This window comes from Jaculus jaculus, chromosome 5 (genome assembly GCF_020740685.1).
Source record: "Jaculus jaculus isolate mJacJac1 chromosome 5, mJacJac1.mat.Y.cur, whole genome shotgun sequence".
NCBI lineage: Eukaryota > Metazoa > Chordata > Mammalia > Rodentia > Dipodidae > Jaculus > Jaculus jaculus.
In genome coordinates, this window is record NC_059106.1 from 42,716,077 (window position 1) to 42,736,944 (window position 20,868).

A 20,868-nucleotide genomic window follows, 5' to 3' on the forward strand; every position below is an offset into this window, starting at 1 on the left:
CCTGATGGTCCCTTAGGTGTGCATGATGCTAGGAGTGTGGCACAATCTTGCACACTGATGAGCGCTGAGGCTCACACACAGAGGCTGACACTGGTGTCTGGTTTTCCCAACCTCAGGCCAGTACTTTGTAACCAGAGAGTGGTCTTTAAGAGAGAACTAACTCAATAGCGCAGCACAAGTGGGTGTGTCAGAGCAACACCTCAGTGTCAGAAGCCATGAAAACTATAGACTTCAACTTGCTTGGGGTGTTAGTTGGGAAGTTAGTGGGCAAATGTGTTCTGGAATGTTTCAGCAGTTTGCCATTGGTATGGTAGCTAGGCACATTTCTTTGGCACGAAAGAAAATTGTGAAAAGTTTTGTTTGGGCTGGAAGGATGGCTTAGCGGTTAAGGCGTTTGCCTACAAAGCCAAAGGACCCAGGTTCGATTCCCCAGGACCCACATTAGCCAGATGCACAAGAGGGCACACACATGTCTGGAGTTCGTTTGCAGTGTCTGAAAGCCCTGGAGTGCCCATTCTCTTTCTCCTTCTCTGTCAAATAAATAATAAATAAATAAAGTTGTATTCCTGCAAATTCAAGGGAAAAGTCAGAAGTCAGAGAAAAAGCAAAGTGGGAGGAACAAGTGAAAGGAAAGGTAGTGGGGGAGGGGCAAGAAATGGATGCTGGTGAGGTAAATGCAACGCTCAACCACTCAACCCACCGGTCCTTCTGACACTGCTGTGCCCGGCAGTGCTCAGGCGAGGACAGGAAGCAGGTCCCTGCTCCTGAGGCTGGCATACAGCCCACCTCCATGATCTGGACCCTGCCCCCTGCTTTGGTTTCAGTTCTGGGTACCAACGTGAGTTCTTGGCTGCCACAGCTGCATTTCTTCTCTACACAACAGCCAGTCATCTTTTCTAAGACAAATCACATAGCGTTCCTCTCCCACTTGGGATCCTTTGAGTTGTGCCCACTGCCTTTTTCCACCACCCAGCCTACTCCTGGCCAGTGGCCTTCTGTGACTATGCCTAGTGTCTTCCTGCTGTTGGGTCCCGTAGGCTTGCTTTCTCTGACATCCCTCACAACTCACTACCCCCACCTCCAACTCCAAGGGTAAATGCCCTTCAGTCACCTGTCAGCCCTTCTGTTTGTTACCCTTTAAGCACTTTTAAATTCCATATGTAGAGAGGGTCTCTTTTTCTTTCCAGCTTTAACATGTGGCTGCCACTCAACAAAACTTGCTGAATAAACATCCTAAACTCATGCTCATCTGGAAAATGCCAGAAATGATACCTCTCAGACGACCACAGCCATTCTCATGGTTCAGACCCTTGCCATGTGCTGGGGATTACGGGGAAGATGCAGTTTTCATAGTCATCCAATTTCCCCACACTTTGCCAAGGAGAAAGGGAGATAAAATGTCAAATAATCCACACAATACAGATACAAAAAGGCAAAAGTTGGAACTTTCACTCAGGTCAGTTGAATGCTTGGTTAAGGTCCCGAGGCTGGTACTATCACCTAGGAATAACAGAGCCTGGGTTGTCCAAGGTAAGGATGGCGGGACTGTCTCAAGAAAGTAGAGGATGAGCCACTGAGACCAAGGGCCATGTAGCTCTGATGAAGCACCTTGCTAGACAGCAACCAGACACTCTCTCTCTGAGGGTAGGGCAGCAAGGTTTCTCTCAATGGCTTTAAACAAGCAAGCAGCGAAGCCTCCCACAGGACCCAGACTAACCCAGACTTAGTCCCTAAAACTCAAAAGAAACCAGATAGATGTACTCTGTAGGACTGCACTGGTTTCTGCCACTGCTCTTTCCTTGTCAGCCCCTGCCCCGAGTGTGACTGTTTTGATAGCACAAGAATCAAGTTTACATAATCTTTACAGGTAAAAGCAAACTGCTTGGGCTGGATAGATGGCTCAGCAATTAAGATGCTTGCCTACAAAGCCTAACGACCCAAGTTCAATTCACCATTTTGGAAAAGATTACTGTGGCTGTTGTGTAGAGAACACTGTAGAGAAGAAATGTAGCTGTGACAGCCAAGAACTCACGTTAGTGCCCAGAACTGAAACCAGAGTGGCAGAAGGGGAGAGAAAGACAGGTAAAGCCAGATGCACAAGTGGCACATGCACCTGGAGTTCATTTGCAGTGGCTGGAGGGTCTGACACACCCATTCCATCTCTCTCTTCTCTGTTTGCAAATAAATATTTTTTAAAAAGCAAACTGTGCTGGGTGCGGTGGCTCACACCTTCTAATTCCAGCACTTAGGCACAGGTAGAAGGATCACTTTGAGTTCAAGGCCACCCTGAAACTACATATTGAATTTCAGGTCAGCCTGGGTTAAAGCAAGACTCTGCCTCGAAAAACCAAATAAATAAATGAATAAAGTAATCAATAAAAATAAAAAAGCAGCCAGGCATGGTGGCGCACGCCTTTAATCCCAGCACTCGGGAGGCAGAGGTAGGAGGATTGCCATGAGTTCAAGGCCACCCTGAGATGGCAGAGTTAATTCCAGGTCAGCCTGGACCAGAGTGAGACCTTACCTCGAAAAACAAAACAAAAAAATAAATAAAAAAATAAAAAAGCAAACTTCTTGATTTTATATTGTGTTGGATATTTAACCCAGGGCTTCGTGCATGCTACCAACTGACGTACATCCACAAATAAAGTTGCTAAATTGTTTAGAAAAGGACAGCGAGTTTGAAAGTGTATTAAACTTGAACAAATTTTCCCTTGTGGTTGAAAAGGACACAACTGCTTGAGACATTTTATAGTGTTTAGGCAAGAAACTATTAACGGTGTCATAAATAAGTAATATAACTTTATTAAAATGAAAAGACAATATTCAAAATAATGCAACAAATGAACAAGTCCTTTGTCCAACACTGTACACAATGCAGAAATCAGTGCACTTTCTAAAGCATGTTTTAACCTTCATTTAGTTCATACTAAAATATAATAAGCTTTAAATAGCTCAAATAGTGTCATTCAGCAGTTTAAACTGAACAGCTTAACCATTAAGAGAACATCGCAGCAATGTCCCTCTGTTAGTGAGCACCTTCTCTTTTGTGCTTATCTATATGAGATAAATGCATCAGAGGATGTAAGAAAATGAACACAAGCTTCGTGTCTCTCTGAATCTCGAGGCAGTGAAGCAGCTAGCCATGGGAGTTTCCAAAGCAGAAGATGCTGAAGTGACCTCTGGCATTAAGACGTATTGTGCTATTGGTCAGAAGTGTTTCACTTAAAAAGCAAACAATCCCCAGGGAATACTGAATGGGAACCAGCAACACAAGTCCAGCTTGTGCTGTATTTGTTTATTAATAGTCTAAAAAAAAAAAAAAAAGAAAAACAACAAAAAACACACCACACATCTCCACATAGTAACTCTCAATCACATAGCTAACTGCTTCATTAGTCTATAAAACTCACATCCCAAACGCTGATGGCAAGTACAACTCCATCCATATTCTACCACCTCCAAAGCCCCTGCAACAGTGGGGCATCTCTGTGGATGGGAGAAAGCATGGAAAAATCATCCACCAGTTCTTACTGTCAATTTTCAAAATGGGAGACATGCACAAGGGATAATATGGCTGTGAAGAAATTGCTATCTTTCCCCTCAAAAAGATAAAATCCACAAGCTGGAAGTATTAGGCCTTGGGACGACTTAGACATGATGGTCCAAGCCTAGTAAAGAACACAGGCCCTTTCCTAGATGGAGACACTGCTTGCAAAAAATATATGAAACAAACTATATAGCAGGCCTACAAGCCAAAAATCTTCAAACTTACCAAACATAACAAAATTATGGTTTTGATCTAAATACTGGTTTTTTTTTTCTTCCATTTGCTCAATTTTCAGGCTATCCTGAGCCATTCCTCCAGCTTGAGTTTTCATTATTCTGAATATATATTACTCTAAGATAGTGACTAATTGGTTATTCTGCAGCTATGGTCTATGGTTATACCACAAGTTTATACATAGGTATATAATGTAGTCAATATGTAAAAGTTGCCCCATCCTTCCCTCCCCACTATCACATCTTTAAATTATAGACTTTTTCTCCTATGCTGACAAAATCAGGGAAAATCAAGGATTCTCCGCATAACAGCACCTCATGACTGCTCACACCTTTTCTTATTAAGACAGAGTTCACCAATTTCATTTTGCAATCTGACAGATGGTTCTGTGAACTTCAAACTGGAAAACTGAGAGCCAACTGCTCCCATGTAACTTCTGCTGAACCATGACCCCCACATCTAGGGAGAAACCACGTACGATAAGTGTTTGCGCTTCACGTGGCCCCCCAGATCCATTTTCATCCTGGAGTCCAGCTTGTCTGCAGCAGAAACCATACCACAGGCAGCAGGTAATGGCTGGATTGGGGCACTTGGGCTTGTTTCTTCTGCTTCCCTAAAAAACTTTTCATATTTGTCTAGGTATGGTGGTCTCTCAGGTAGTAGGTAATAATGTGTTGAACTAACCTTCTTCCCATTTTCAATAATGGGCAGGATGCAGGGAACCTTGTTGGCAGATCCCTCACTGTTCTGTCTTTGTAGAGCTTTGCTGCTGACATATTTGGGGTCAGGAGCAAAACTCTGAGTTGGGGGCATGACCCCATTGAGGTAAGATGGAAGGCTCTTAGGACTTGGGGTACGGGAATTACTCCGTGACAGAGGTTCTCGTGGGGGAACTTTGGGAGGCCTGTCTTCATCGCTGTAGGTGCTGGAGGTCACTTCTGCTGACCACCTTCTGTAGTCTGGCTTTGCTGGCCTGGGAGGTATAGGAATCCTGGGGGGCACCTCAGGCTTTTCTTCATCAGAGCTGGGAGAAGCTCGGTGTATGTAGCTGGATATCCGGATGGCTGGCTTGTTAAAGGACCCCGCTGGTCCTGAGTGAGACCTCCTTAATCTGCGGTGGTTTTGAGGTGGGGGAGGATTTGGATCTGGGACACCCCCATTCTGGTCAGACGCGGAACTGAGATCTGCTACAGAAACAGTTGGGGTGTCAAAATATGCATAGTTGATTTGTCCACACCCACGGAAGCTTCGCCTGCCAGGAATGTCGTATTTGAAACCAGAAAGTGCACAGTCTTCTAAAAGGAAGTCTGTGTCTGAGCTGGTTAGGAATTCTACCTCACAGTCTGCCTCGTCCAGAGAGAGGTCTTCAGAGATGGGCAGTGGTGGGAGTGGCCGAGAGCCCCGATCACATACAGCTGCACAGGGGAGGAGGGGAGAGCAGTTTTTTATGGGTGTAAGTGGAGGTGTGGTGGGGCAGACCCCATTTATTGAGAGTTTCTTAAAGCCACACACAATTTGATCCTCTTCACAATGTCCCAAGCTTTCACTTGGGGAAATAATAAGAGGGGGCAAGTTTGACTTCGGAGATGGACCATGTTCTGCAAAGAAGTGGCCATTCACTGCAACAGATTGTGAAGCACGCCCTGAAATGAACAAGGGATGCTCATCAAGGTTAGTACGATATTCCCACATCCCCACCCCACAAGACTGAGCCTGCGTACCTGAGCCCTCCAGTTCTCTGCCCACGTTAGTGAAACACCTGATGCTGTAACATCAGAACACCCATGCAACCACCACAGGTGTAATTAGAGCCAGAGATGGGGAACACACGTGATCTGGTTCAAAGAACAAATTATCTCTGCCATCTCTCTTGGACATGTGCATGACACACACCCACACATCCCAGGCAAGTTTTGTGATGTGCAAAATTTTCAGAAGATGAATAGCATATACTTTACATGAATACCATGCTATGCCAGCCTTGCCATTTAAGACATGCAACAGTACAAGACATGTTGGGCATGAGCGAGATAAGACAGGTCCTTACTGCTAGCACATCATAATACTGAGTGAATAAATTCACTTGCAATATATTCAACTGACAAGCAGCCTTGACAAATATCTAAGGAATAAAATGTTCACATTAAAAGATATATGCATACAACTTCCTGAGTATGATTGGCATTCATACAACTTTCCTATATTGCTTTCAAACATGCATTTAGTATAGGAATGAAGATGGGAAATACTGCCCAAGGTTTCTCAAAGCTAAGTACACATTGTACCTGAAAGAGAACTTTTTAAAAATCATTTGAGAGGGAGAGAGAGGGGTAAAGGATATGGGTACACCAGGAGCCTCTTGCTGTTCCAAACGAACTCCAGATGCATGTGCCACTTTGTGCATCTGGTTTTACATGGGTTTTAGGGAATCAAACCCAGACAAGTAGGCTTTACAAGAAAGTATCGATAGTCCCTGAGCCATCTCTCCAGCCCTGAGAACTATTTCTTGATTTTTTTCAAAGATTTTATCTATTTTTATTTATTTATTAGAGACAGAGAGAGGGAGGGAGAGAAAAAGGGAGAGAGTGAGAGAATGGGCATGCTAGGGCCTCTAGCCACTGCAAAGAAACTCCAGACGGACGCACCCCCTTGTGCATCTGGCTAACGTGGGACCTGGAGAATAGAACGGGGATCCTTAGACTCCGCAGGCATGTGCTTTAACTGCTAAGCCATCTCTCCAGCCCTATTTCTTGCTTTTTAAAAATTTCCCTTCCACAAATAGTTCTCTTTAGGAATCAGTGACTCACAACACAGGTAGTAAGAAAAACAGGCTTATCTTCAGAATCTGCTGCCACTAGGGGTCAGACTATTGTTGGAAATTGCTCAGGTTTCCTCATTTAAAAACTACTGCTGGAGGACAAGCCACAACAATCTGCCAGCTTCCTTATCACATGAAGCCAGTGTCCTCAGACTTTCAGAATACATACCGATAGAGGTGAAGTGCTCCTGGGCAGGAGAGTTCAGACTGTAGGCCATAGTTATTGGATCAATATTTAAGAAGTTACTGTAAAGCAAAGGAAGCAGTTGGTTATGAGCAAGTACTGACACACACACACACTCTCACACACACAATCTCACACACAGCAGCATCACTTCTTCACTTACTTTCCAAATTCACTCCGACTGCCCCAGCAGGTCTTCACATTCCCCAGGGCCTGGCCATTATGTAGAAATCCAGTTTTTAATGGGACTCTAATCTCCTGAGCAGCAACTCCTGCTGTTGACATTGTGCCTTCTTCTGGGATGTCTAGATTGGTGAAACCCAGGGGTTTTAAGTCAACCAGTAGCTTTCATTCCCTAAGGGGATCAAGAAGAAAGGAGAGAATAAGTGAAACAATCAAGAACTACACATATACTGCTATGACAGTTTAAAAGTATAACATAAGTAGGTTAATATTAGAGACCTGGGGGTAGGGATAGAAAAATTTGGTTGTAGACTTTTGTTTAATTCTTCTCATGAGGGCACTTAAAATGAGACAATAAAATAATTTTTATATTTTGTAAATACTAACTCAACACTTGAAAAGTTTTTCACAGAATGAGCTAGACAGACCTGCTGCTACCAGGCACACAAATCCTGCTCACTTTCCAAAGAACGCAAACCTCCCTCCAGCTCACTAAACTGCCTCCTGTGGCACAGCTGTCCTGCACAGGAAGCACAGGGCAACCCTGTTCATTTTTCCCAAGCTTAAACAGTAATTTCAAGTAAGGCATGGGAATGCATGCCTGTGATCCCAGCACTTGGGAAGCTGAGGCAAAAGGATGATGATGGGTTCCAACCTGAGCTACATATCAAGACCCCTGCCTCCCCAAACAAAAACAGTAACTTCAGAAAGTACTGTACCCGCCCTTCTGAACCAGCCTTCACTGATGCTCAGCATTAGACAGATGCTACAGGACTGGCAACTGGCTGCCGCAGAGCCTAGCGTTTGTTTGGATTCTGTATGTCAAGGTTGGCCACAGAAGAAATTGTCTCAGTTATTACTTGCTTAAGACACATATGAAGATACTAATTTCCATTATCCTGTAAAAATCAAGTTCTGCAAGATTACTAGCTTAAGTGTCAGCTTGGGGCAGCTTCCTCCCTCCTTTTCAAAGACAAACTTAAAGGTACATTCTTTACATTCTCCTTTGTGCAATGCTCAACTCCCCTGGAAGACATGGCTTAAAGAGTGACGAACATTTTTTTCTAAAGCTAGTAGCATTTCAACTTCAGTGATCTTCTGTCTGGCTCTACAGCTTTAGGGTCCCCACAGACTCTTTCGAACTTTATAATTAACTACAATGTGGGTCCTAAAGAGCCCCAGCTCCTGCTGTCTTCAGATGTTCCCATGTACCCATCTATCAGTAACATGGGGCCCCTCTTGAGATCTCCACAGACATACTCTATAATACTTTCTCAAAGTATTTGTGTATTTAGTGCTGACACTGTTTAGGACTGAGGATGCTATGAAGGTAACCAGGAAACACTTGCTGGAGGAGGGGCGACATAGGTGGTCCTTTTTTTTTTAATTGCTCAGCACCCAAAAATCTATTCTTCACAAAGCATAGTCCTCCTAGGTCATGAACTCAGAGACAAGCAGTTATGTCCCAGTCACTTTTTACTCATAAGAACCTTGAACATGGGTAAGTGCTCAATACATGAACGTTTGTTATCTCCTGAATGTAAACAGTATGTAAGGCATAGGATTTGTTTTATAAGCAAGTGTTTAATATATCCACCACATATCACTAAAAAGGAGTATAGATAATAACATTCTATTGGTTATAGAGATTTCAGTGACACTGTAACAAGGGTTAGGTCCTAATTCCTGAACTTCTGTATTTTTCTATCCCAAAACCTACTGTTTTGATACGTAAGGCAGTGATTTTATGATAATCTTAGAATATTTGATTTCAGAGTCAAGCATTATTTTTCTTTAAACCAGTCTTTCAAAGATACATGACAAATGATCTGTTAGTTAAACCTCATTATTGGGAAGTCTTCTGAGTGTTGGTTTTAGATTACCAAAATGAAGCACATGTAATATTTACCAAGTAAAGCTATAATAAATTTAAAACCCAGTTTGTTTGTTTGTTTTTAAGGCTAGCCTCTCCTTCTGTGTGTTCAGCCTGGTGGCTTGTAATGCTTTTTCTGAGCATTCTACAAGTGCTGGAGAGACGCAGGGAAAGGATCTGTGGTCATATGAAAACGAAAGGCAAGATGGGAGGAAGAATATGGTGTTTAAGTAGTTTGAAAGCACACGTTTGAAGATTGTTCATCGTGATTACAGGAAAATGCTGCGGGGGATACTGGAGGCCCAACCCCCACCTGTCGGCAAGCCAACAAGTACTACTAGTAATTACTGTGTCAGCCTCCTAATGCCATCTACATCCTAGCTTTCAACAGAGTGATTGTGTAACTATCGCCTCTGCTCAAGTTGCCTCGGAATTCTAAACTTACATTTCAATGGTCCCTTAAAATTATTTATATATTCTAGAAAAAGTTATTTTTTATTCATTGTTTCCATCACCTACTTGTTAGCTTTCTTAAGAAAAAAAATTTTTTTAGTATAAAAAGAATTGTGTTCACTAAGCCAGCTCACTCCTGACCACAATAGTGTCTTTGTGTATTCATAGAAGGTGACCTGCCTCTAAATTTCAATGGGGAATTGTGAATGGGCCATGTTATGAAACTGTCCCAACTTCCTACTTGCTTGCATAGGAGAAGCAAGAACGGCAATGTAATTGCCGTGTTCACTTCTTTTGGAAAATAACTTGAGCTGTAGAACCCAAAAGAGCAACAGGCTATGGGTTTAGATGCAAACTTAAAAAAAAAAAAAAAGGTTCTTGAGATTTTAATTCAGGTTATGAAACCACCTGATACTCTTCTGGTGAGGTGGGGGAGTCAGTCAGTTTGGTCAACCTCAAGCTAATAAAACAACACATTCTGCTCAAGTGAAACTGACTAGTGCTGCCATGCTTCTAATTTTATCAGATTCTGTCAAATTTTAAACTATTTCTACTTTATAATTTAATAAATTAGGACCTACTCCCCCTTTACTCATGTGAAACATCAATACCTAAAATTACAAGAAAGGCATTTTGTTAAAAAATGCAAAAATCAGCTGGGCGTGGTGGCACTTGTCTTTAATCCCAGCATTTAGCAGAGGTAGGAGGATCACCGTGAGTTCAAGGCCACCCTGAGACTCCATAGTGAATTTCAGGTCAGCCTGGGCTAGAGTGAAACCCTACCTCAAAAAAAAAAAAAAAAAAAAAAAAGCAGAAAAGTAAATGTTAATCCAGGTAGCCTGGTATAGACAAGGACCCAAATCTTTGGATTTTTTTCCTTCCTACCTCCTAGAATTAATGGGTTAAAAACCAATCCCAGAGGCTGGAGGGATGGCTTAGCAGTTAAGGCGTTTGCCTGCAAAACCAAAGGACCTGGGTTCAATTCCCTAGGACCCACATTAGCCAGATGTACAAGGATGCACACGTGTCTGGAATTCGTTTGCAGTTGGCCAGTGGCTGGAGGCCCTAGCACACACATTCGCTCTATGAAGTAAATTTTAAAAAAAAAAATTTAAAACCAATCCCAGAAGCAAATTACTCTTTTCTGTTAATACTACTTTTTTTTCAACTTTAAGGAAGAGTAAAACTCTTTAAGCCTTCAAGCTTCGCTTCCACACACAGCTGCTGAGTAGAGGATTCCAGCCTGGCTCAAGCTTCAGCTCTGCATCTACTGTCTAGTGACCATCTTTCCACTTGGATGGTCCTCTGGCATCTCACAAGCTATAAACCCAACACCTCCTTTCACTTAATCCTTTTCCTTCCTTCCTTCCAGGTCCAGGATCATACTTCACTTGCCACCACTTTTTAAAAATATTCTTATTTGAGAGAAAATGGGCATACCAGGGCCTCTTGCCAGTGCAAATGAACTCCAGATGCATGCACCACTATGCATCTGGCTTTAGGTGGATACTGGGGAATTGAACCTGGGCCTGCAGGCAGACTTTGCAAAGAAGTGCCTTTAGCCAATGAACCAACCATCTCCCCAGACTTCATTCCTGGACCTCTCCTCTTCATAGGCTCCAACTGGCTTCTAGTCTTAAGAATACGCAGCCCATTCTACATATTAGGATCAGGTCAACATTCCTTAACTGCCACTGAAAAAGAACCTGCAAAAGCTCCTAAATAAAACCTTGCCTTTCATGAAAGACATTCACAACAGACTCTTAACCTACCTTTTCAGCTCTAACTTCTTTTTGGGGGGGGTGGAGGTGGGGTTTTGCTCCAGCCCAGGCTGACCTGGAATCCACTATGTAGTCACAGGGTGGCCTCAAACTCCTACAGACCTCCTACCTCAGCCTCCTAAGTGCTGGGATTAAAGGCATGCACCACCATGCCCAGCCTCAGTTCTAACTTCTTTCGCCTAAAGTTTAAGGCCAACTCTCTTCATGCTATGTCCCCCATCCCATGAGTCCCCTCCTTTACAGAGAGAGCCAGAGCAGTGTCTTTCTGTCCCTGGCCATTCTGTGCTTTGTCCAGGTTCCTCTCATAGCCTCCAGGTCTCCTAGGACAGGACTGGAATCTGATTTACATCTTTCCTCCTGTAGATCCTGGCACACGAACTTCTAATAAATATTTATTAAGTGGACATTGAGAAAATAGCCGTTTCCTGTTTTAAAGTATAATTACATTAACGTTTTCCTAGGCTGAAAGTTAGAAAAAAGTTAAGGGAAGGAGCAAAGATTTGGAAATGATCAACTTGTTGTATATTAGGGTGGTGAGACTACCTAAGTTTAGGATAGCCTAAATTTGTTCTCAAATCCAAAGTGGACAATATGTAGGCTGAGTAAAACGTTCAGGCCACAATGGTTTATAGCACAGTTTTCTAAATGGCTTCTGGTACTAGGTACTTAAAGCATGGTGGGTGGGAGAGTACTTTCTGCAAACAATAAATTTTACTTTTTCCTATTCATTATTCCTTTGGGATTATAATGAATCTACTGTGTTTTGTCGCTAATGTTAGGGTTACTGTTCTTGTTTATTAAAAAAGTTAAAGTTACATTATACCAAAAACAAATGCACACCTCTTCATAAGATGAATTCACATGCATGAGAATATGCTCTTTGAAACTGCTTTAAAACATAGGTCTACACACACAAAACCCAGGCTACCTTAAGACACTAACCTAGATATGCTTACCTTGCCACCAGATCTCATTAATAAATCTCGGGAGCAATCCACATGAGGAGGAGGGGCACATTTTTGTCATACAACTCATCTAGTTCTGCCCAGTGCTTCCTTATTTAAGAGTGTGATGTAATTTCCTTCTTTCAATCTGGTTCTAGAACCTGATTTCTGTTTATTCAGGATGATAAATGGTCTTTTTAACTGCATTTAACAATTACCTACCTACCTACCTACCTACTTCCATAAGCAGGGAAAAAGAAACCAATCAGAAACATGACACATTCCATACTCTTCAACCCTTCCCAAATATACAATTGCCTATGTCTATGTCCATTAAAAAGTCTAATCACCTTTGAGAAAATGGAAAAGAATCCAAGAATTTTATTGTAATTAATGTCTAAAACACTAATAACTAGTCTATTTGACACAGTATACATTCAGCTTGACTATTATATGGAACTTTATTAATAACCCAAGAAAACTTGACATTTATCTACAAATGCAGCATTTATGAGAGCTACATAAGAGGATCTAAAATTATAGGATATGTCATGTTTCTAATCAGATTTCTGTTGTAAATTTTGGCTATAAATAGAGTTACCTTATGTCTTCCCTGGTGACAGCAGTTATGCAGGTCAATGCAGCTGAAAGACCATTTGCTATCCTGAACAAAGCAGGTTGTGTATCCTGAATTTATGTAAAGTAAAAGAATGACTTTCATAGATTTTTCAGAAGCAAAGGCCCCAATCCAGAGTTCTTCAGATTTCATTTTTAAAAGCTATGATTTTGATGTAGGGGAAAAAAGTTAAGGACAACGTCCCTTGCCCTTAAAGTAAATGTATGGATGACTTTTAATATGGGAAAAATTTGAGTCTGAAGCTCCATTCCTCTGAGGCCCTTACACATGCCCAGCACATATTGGCTCATTTGTAGGTGATGAAAATGGAGGAAACAAGGAAAATAATCCATTTTCAGACTGTCAGAGTAAAAATTAAGTGGCAGACTTTCTTCAATAACTCAGAAACTTCCTAGCTAAGTATTTAAAGAAACAGCAAGCTAACAAAACTCTGTCCATTCAACTACTATCATCAATGGCCTTTTGATTCAGTCAGGGCCCACAGGATTTTCGTGTGATACAGAAAAGTAGGGCAGCAGGAATGTATTCTGTTGTTTGTACTTTTCCTACAGAACACACCACCAATCAGTAGTCATACACACAGAGGATGGAAAATATTATTCCTTTCTGACATATACACAATAGTGTGTCCCTGACAAAAGATTTGTGGGTTCTGTTGTAATCTTAATGACAATGAGCACAATGGTCTAATGAAGGGGAGTGAGTCTTTAAAACTTCAAATTTATTTAACAAGCATTTAAGTCACCCGATGGGCAACTACAGATTGTTACAATTAATATGTAGCATTTAACAATAGCTAACAATCATTACACATTTATCTGCCAGGCAGTTTTCTCTGTATTTCATCCTTTTACTAACTGCATGAAGTGGGACTTGGTTCCAGAACTTGGTCCAGGTCAAAGCTGGTGAGCCACAATAAGGCCAGGACTTATATATAACTGAGAGCCTGGCTTTGAAGTGGAAGCTATTGATTCCCCATACCACAGCCACTCTTCCAGTCCCTCAGGGTCTTTAAATTGATGGGATAAAAATTACCCAAGATACACTTGACTTTTGTAGATAAGGCAGATACATGGGGCGGGGGGGGCAGAGGGAAGCTTGTTTCTAATGGTTTTTCTTGGGTAACTCATAGCATAAGAAAGCTCCTGCTTCACTTCAACTTCTTAAACCTATTAAAAGCCATCAATTATTCCAATCCTAGGTATCTAAAATGAGTGGGTCAAGGTTTCCAGTTAACTACCTATGACCATCTTTACTGATGCACTAGTGCCATGACACGATATATGACAAAGCACAAGTACAGCGTTATTTTTAAATAACACAAACATATGGGTTACTACTATTATTATTACACACACACACACACTCACTCACTCCCAACAGGCTTCCTTTTAATACACTCATACCATAGATCCCAATGACAGGTTGTCATAAAACCTAGAATTTATTAATAAAATATCCTGCATATGTGTAGAGAACTCTACAAATTACAAATCACTTTCTTACATATTATCTCACTTGATCCCCATAACATCCCTCTAAGAAGAGGCAGGGATTATAATCTCCATTTTGCAAATGAGGAAATGAAGCAATGAAGCGAGGTGAAACACCCTGCTCTGAGCTTTAAAAAAGCTTTTTTTTTTCCTCTGGGCTCTTGTGCCCTGTAAGCAAACCTGGGTTTTGTTTTCCCCACCACACTTTCACTACCTCTCCTTTCTATGGGATCATCATTCTAGGCCACAGTCTTGTTTCTTCTAACATTCTTGCTTACTGAAGCAAGGGATGGCTAAGTGAGACACTTAAGACCTAAGTGGCATCCAACTGCAGAGACTAGAACTTAACTCAGTGTTCATTTCAAATTCTTAGAGGGCAAGGATAAGTCCTTTCAAAAGTATGCATCAAATGCTTATTCTAAACTAGATACATTCAGTAAAAACAGACATGGTTGCTGCCTGATGACATCTTTAGTTTAATTAGGAGAGGGATGATAAATTAGCAGACAATTTGAGCAATTTCAGATTGTGGTGACTTTCAAGGAAATGAGCAAGGGCACAGTGACAGGGCAAGGAGATGGAGAACATATTTACACAGGTGGTCAAGGAACGTCTGGATAGGTGATTTTTCAAATTGAATTCGAAAGGATGGGGGGCGGGGAGGGCAGCCAGAAGGTAAAGGAGAGCCTACCACATGGGAGCGAGAGACAGTATTTTCTAAAACAAAAACAAAAAAAAAACAGTCTGTAACTAGTCATGTTTCTTATCTTTGAATAATGAATAGGAGCTTTTGAACAGTAACTTTTAATTCTTAGTATCCTTTTATTTCCAAACTGAGAAGGACTCTTAATTCCTATAGTTTCCACATTTTATTTTAAAGATATATTCATTGAGGCTTGGAAGACTGGTCATCTTGCAATACTGCCCCAATCTGTGGTATAAGGAAGTGGACTAAAGTATCAATGAAGACTCCAAATCTCACCTTTTGAAGTCTGAATCTCACAGTAAGTTTTCTCTACCTTAACACTCATCTTCTGTTAAGATAGTAATTTACATTTAGAACCCTTAAGCTCACCAGTATTATCTACAGGCTTTATACATGTGCTTAAACTGTGTGAATAATTCCAGAATGCCAAAATTGGATGGTTTATCTAGTGAGTTAGTTATTCATTAGCTTTCACAAAGTAAAACCAAACACCTGCAGAGGATGCTACGTGAGTCCTGACGATAAGGTACCAGTTCATATTTACTGAGAGTAAGAGCAAGAGTTGCTTCTCTGGTAGATGGAGCCGAGACTGTGACATTTAAATTCCTGGAATTACCCTGGGCACCACCTTTCCCCTCCTCTGCTCACCCTTCTAAAGCAACCTGATGGTATGCTGACAATCAGGTCAGCTGCTAGTATGTTAGATTGTACCTGTAAATTAGGCAACTTGCTTTTAAAAGCTACCATTAGTTTGAGCAGAAAGGCAACATTATCTAGTTTAACTTCTGAGAAGCAGCAACGAAGTTATTGTCATACAAAAACTCAAGGCTACAACATAATTAAATTCATACAAAAGGCTCACTAGTATCTATTATGAACTGAAAGTAGGAAAAGTAATTCACTGAGAAACAATTTTACCTGTCAAAAATAGGAATAATTCAGACATTTATTAAGTCATTTAAGGGAGAAAAAAAAAATAGATTTGCTTTCCAACTCTTATCAGTGACTGGCCCAATCCTGCTGAGCCTTAAAAAGTAAAACATGCTTTCATGCACTTATTTATCAACATCAAGTCTGTGCAAGGCTGCACAAGATAAAAGCCATACAAGGCAGAGTTCCTGCCCTTAAGGAGTTTACCATCTAGTTTATCTGCCAGGATGTAAATGTACAGTTCAAGAATTTTACCACCTATTAGTAGATGTCCTCCAGAACACAGGTGAGGACGTGAAGGAACCCACAGATTCTGCCTCACGTCTATGCTAAGACCTCTGTATATCTCCTAAGTTTGCCACTATCCAGAAAGGGGCAGATTGATACCATATGATAATCAATCATAATCAGCAGGTTAACAAGAAACCAGCTCCTTTTCTTTTGATCTTTGCAAAATTTGGTCTTCTGCTGATGTAAATACACAGACTACCTTTAGTCTGTAAAATTTGTCTTAAAATTATCATAAGTAAATATTTAAAAAATTTTTTAAGCAACAGGGAACGCAGATGTTTCAGTCTCAATAGATGTACACCCACTGCACCCTAACAGATTTACAAAAGCTTAAAACTTTGTAGAACCCCCTTTCTTCTTCGAGAAGGGAGGGGAAAAAAGCAATTTATACCTCACCTTTCTTCACCCCTGACAGTTGCCTAGAAACCAGTCCTGCCCTACCTGTGTTGCAGGTGTACCTCAAGTCACATCTCTTTTAAAGCTACAGTCTCTATTCTGACTACACTTAAGTTTATGACTAACAATCTATTCACATTTTTATCAGCTAAGAGACTGGTTTCTTTCAAGCAATGATGAAATCTACTAATAAAGACCTCACCAGCACCAATACAGCACCAATCATGGCGAAGGAGTCATCTAATTTGAACAAAGATAGGATATACATTATAAATACACAAAATCCCCAACCCGCTTTTGCGTTTGAACAGGTATGCCTGCAGTTCCATTCCTTTCTTTGAAAGCAGGGTTTAAGTCACCTCAAGCAAAGAATCACGTTTCTGGGAGAGGAGGAAAAGGACACATGAGCTAAGAGAGCAGACCTTAGGAAATAACCTTCGTCGCAGAAAGATCAGAAGGATGAGGCGGACCACCGAGGTGGTTGAGCAACCACCGACTAGCCACCGAGCCGGCAGCAGCCTCTAGCCAAAGCTTGTAGGGCAAAGGCTTTTCTGGGCACCCGGTGATCACCAGGACAGCGCAGCCCCGACTAAAACATGGAGGAAAGGGACCCCACGAGCCCCGGGGTCCGCGACCGCGGAGACGTGCCCCGCGCGCCCGGGTGCATGGCCCCGGGGAGGCGAGCGTCCGCCGCATCTCACACACCCCCCAGCCCCGGCTCGCCCGTCCGCTCCATCCCGCGCACTCGGTGGAGGAGAGGCTCGGCGGACGTGGGGCCGGCCCCCCTTCCTCCCGTGGGTCCATCTGCGGGTCCCGGGGCAGACTCCGCGTCGTCGCCGCCACCCTCTCCCGCGCCCTCGCGTCCCGGAGTCCCCCACCCCCGCATCCCACAGACGCTGGGGGCCGCGCGGCAGCCTAGCGCCGCCCGTCCGTCCACTTCAGTGCGCCAGGCCCCTTACCCCAGGGGAGCGGCGGCTGCCCCACGGCGCCCTCCCGCGCATGTCCGTCCCGGCTGGCTCAGCGCCGCGGGCTCAGGGGCCCCGACATCGCGCAGGCGCCGCGCCGATCGCTAGCTCGCTCTCGCCCGCTCCCGCTCCCTGCCTCGCACTGGGCCGCCGTCGCAGCGGACGCCGCCGCCTGTATATATAGTATCTGCCCAGTGCGTGACGTCGACGCTCACTGCCCCGCCTCCTCCACGCAGCCAATCCGGGAAAGGGTGATTCGCTTAAAGGGGCGATGCCAGGACCGAAGCGTCTGCGTGGGGCCCACCGGGGCGTCTCGAGGGCATCACGGGGAGGCAGCTTTGTCCCCTGAGGGAGGAGAGGGTGGGTCCCAGCCTTGGACTGTGGACCCCTGTGCGGAACCGGGGAACCCTCCCCCCGTCTTGTCACCCAGTTTTCCTCAGAAGTCTGCGGGCAGCCCGGCCCCGCGAGGAGTTTCCCCCATGTGCAGCCCCCGCAGGGATAGAAGGGGATTCTTCCCAATGCGGCCCAGGACACCCCGAGAAAGATGGGGCGCTCGCCGCGAGGCCCGTGGACCGCGGCGTTGGGGGGGGGGGACACTAAGAAGGGGCAGTGGGGTGTGTGGAGGGAGAAGGTGGGGAGAGACCGCCTGTTTAGGGACAGCCAGAGCCAGGGGGTGCGGTGGGGCCTGCGGCGGGGCAGTGAGGGGCAATATGGGAGGGGGCGGTGAAGGACGGCGTGTGGGAAGTTGAGGGGACAGAGTGGGAATGTGAGGGGACAGTGTGGGGAGGTGAGGGGACAGTGGGAATGTGAGGGGACAGCGTGGGAAGGTGAGGGGACAGAGGGAAAAGTGAGGGGGCAGAGTGGGGAGGTGAGGGGACAGTGTGGGGAGGTGAGGGGCAGTGTGGGGAGGTGAGGGGGCAGAGTGAGACAGTGTAAGAAGGTGAGGGGGCAGAGTGGGAAGGTGTGGGACCATGTAAGAAGGTGAAGGGTAGCGTGTGGGAAAGGCACAGAATGGGACAGTGTGGGAAGGTGAGGGGACAGCGTGGGAGGGTGAGTGTCGGGAATGATCTATGTGGGGCGGCATGGAGAGGTGAGTGACAGAGTGGGGTGGCAAGGACCAGTGGAAGACAGGGAGGAAGGGCTAGGGACAGCCAGACCTCACTAGCCAGGGCAGAGCTGAGGGACAGCCAGGATCCCAACACCTTGAGGGAGGGAATCTCGGTGAGCCCCCATGGACTGCTGGCAAAGTTAGTAAGGCCCCACCGCCCACAGTTCCCGCAGGATTACCTGTCAGTGGTGAGCAGGCCTTCTCATCTCCGGGCTCCAGGGCGGCCACTGATGCCCAAGGACAAACCGCCATCAAGCTTGCTGGAGGAGGTCCTTGGGGGCGCCGGTGATGCAACTTAGGCTTATAGTTTAACCGTAAAATAAATACTACAAATGATAAGAAACCAAGAGTAGCTAAAGAAAAAAGCAAACAGGCAGAAGCCCTCCAACTTTAACTAGAATAAATTCCCTGCATGGTGCTCCAACAGAGTGGAGGCCGGAGACCTACCTCTGGCCTCTGCAGTCTGCTGCAGAGTGCAGAGCCCGTCTTGTAAGGCAGTGATAATGCCCGATGATTACGTGCTTAGCACGACCTAATTGGGCCAGTTTAACATATAGAAAGAGATTCTGGCCCCATTACTGGTTAACTATTAACTACCTACCCCATGAAATGATTTGCCTTTTCGCGTGTATTTGCTTACATTCTTTTTCATTTAATTCACAGCCTAATTTTGAATTCAAGGCCTTACGCACCAAATTAAAAAACAGATATAAAGTGCAGTATAACTCTGTCCTTTCTCCGCTGCAAACCAAACAAATGTAGAGGGCTACCCTCCTTGTCTTTCTTTCTTTCCTTTTTTTTTTTTTTTTTTTTTTTTTTTTTGGTTTTTTGAGGTAGGGACTCAGTCTAGCTCAGGCTGACCTGGAATTCACTATGTAGTCTCAAGGTGGCCTCAAACTCACAGCGATCCTCCTACATCTGCCTCCCGAGTGCTGCCCAGCATCCCTCCTTGTCTTTCTGATGGCTCCTTCTGGCCTGCAGGGGCTTGGTGGGTCATTTTCATGCCCAATACGATTAACAATTCAATTTTCTTATTGTCAATCACTTAGTATTATTGTAGGCTTATGGAAAGGAGTCACAAAAAATGCCCATTCTCTTACCAAATTAAGTTTTTATTTAATCATCATTATTGTTGTTGTTGTTATTATTTTGAGACAGAATCTCACTATGCAGCTCAGGATGGTCTGAAACTCAGTACATAGTTCAGGCTGGTCTCAAGTGAACACAGAGATCCTCCTGCCTCAGCCTCCCTAAGAGGTGCAGTTATGGGCATGAGTTACCACATCCCGATAAAGTAGGTTTCAGAATGACAGAAAAATCTACCCACACCTGCCTCACCTTGATGTTCACAGCTTACTCAGATGTTATTACCAGTGTTCCAAAACAGGGAAAAAAAAAATCCAACTGGGAACATCTTTTCAGACCTCACAGTGCAGCATGTACTGAATGGGGACTTCAATGAGCTCCAGTTTTATCCAAAAGGAGTACTTGTTCACACTATTTCTAGTTACTACAATACAGTTGTAATTTGTGCCTTATTGGCATGCTTTTATATTCCCCTATTCATAAAACAATGATAATCACCAGAGCAACCATCAAACACACCCTTCTGTAGAGAAAGCGGATCAACAGGATCGTCATTTTACCCCTGTGAGCTGTATGATGTGCTAATGTTTTGGTAAATTATCAAAAATCACATGAGTAATATATGCTTAATCTGGCTTTTCTCTTTGGATCTCTTTTAAGGTTGCAAAATAGCATTTGACTTATCATTACTGGGAAAAACAATTATAGCTGTTGCTTTACTAAATTTAACTGATAATTATATTCACATAATAAAGTTTTCTCAGTAGTGGAGGAATTATATGGAAAGACTGACACTCCCCATATCTTTTATCTAATAGCCTACCTAATAGTATTTTATACTAGCATTGTTATGTTCATAATAATATAGATTATTTGAGGACATAGAATATTTTAGAATGAAAATGCCAAGAAATATGTCATAATCCTAGTGGCCATCCATTGACCTTTAACATATTCAAAAACTACATTAGTGCTTTAGGAAAAATATTCCTTCCCTGAGCCTCGCTTGTTTTAATTGGTCTCTAATCAGAAAGAAATTTAAAGAAAAACCTCTCACAGCCCATTTACCTTTGAGGCCATTTCCCAAGGAATTTTTATTAGCTGATTTTTTAAAAATAGAATTTTAACATAATGTCTAAACTACTGGATTTATCTTGTATTGGCCCAAACTTTTTGCACTTGCTCTGCTTTCAGCATGGAAGCTGTCCCTGGAGGAAGACAAGCTTGAGGTTATGC

General features: G+C 43.4%; 1 protein-coding gene across 2 annotated transcripts; it reads right to left on the reverse strand.

Moving 5' to 3' along the window:
* Positions 1-2,773: 2,773 nt before the first annotated feature.
* On the reverse strand, positions 2,774-18,742 carry Errfi1 (ERBB receptor feedback inhibitor 1). 2 transcript variants are annotated; one of them, XM_045150393.1, is made up of 4 exons: positions 18,726-18,742; positions 6,950-7,141; positions 6,772-6,848; positions 2,774-5,427 (listed from the first exon to the last, which is right to left on the reverse strand). In XM_045150393.1, the coding sequence occupies exons 2-4, from the start codon at positions 7,069-7,071 to the stop codon at positions 4,244-4,246; spliced, it is 1,383 nt and encodes a 460-aa protein (XP_045006328.1). In that variant the 5' UTR covers positions 7,072-7,141; positions 18,726-18,742; the 3' UTR covers positions 2,774-4,243. The 2 variants fall into 2 exon arrangements, with proteins under 2 accessions (XP_045006328.1, XP_004657733.1); XM_004657676.2 differs by lacking the exon at positions 18,726-18,742 and adding an exon at positions 17,433-17,522.
* Between the last annotated feature and the right edge of the window lie 2,126 nt (positions 18,743-20,868).

Coding starts and splice junctions, on each gene's coding strand:
- Errfi1 (XM_045150393.1), bottom strand. CDS start 7,071: ATGTCAACAGCAGGAGTTGCTGCTCAGGAGATTAGAGTCCCATTAAAA. Junction 6,849..6,949: donor AGTCGGAGTGAATTTGGAAA/GTAAGTGAAGAA, acceptor TTTGCTTTACAG/TAACTTCTTAAATATTGATC. Junction 5,428..6,771: donor GGAGCACTTCACCTCTATCG/GTATGTATTCTG, acceptor TGTTCATTTCAG/GGCGTGCTTCACAATCTGTT.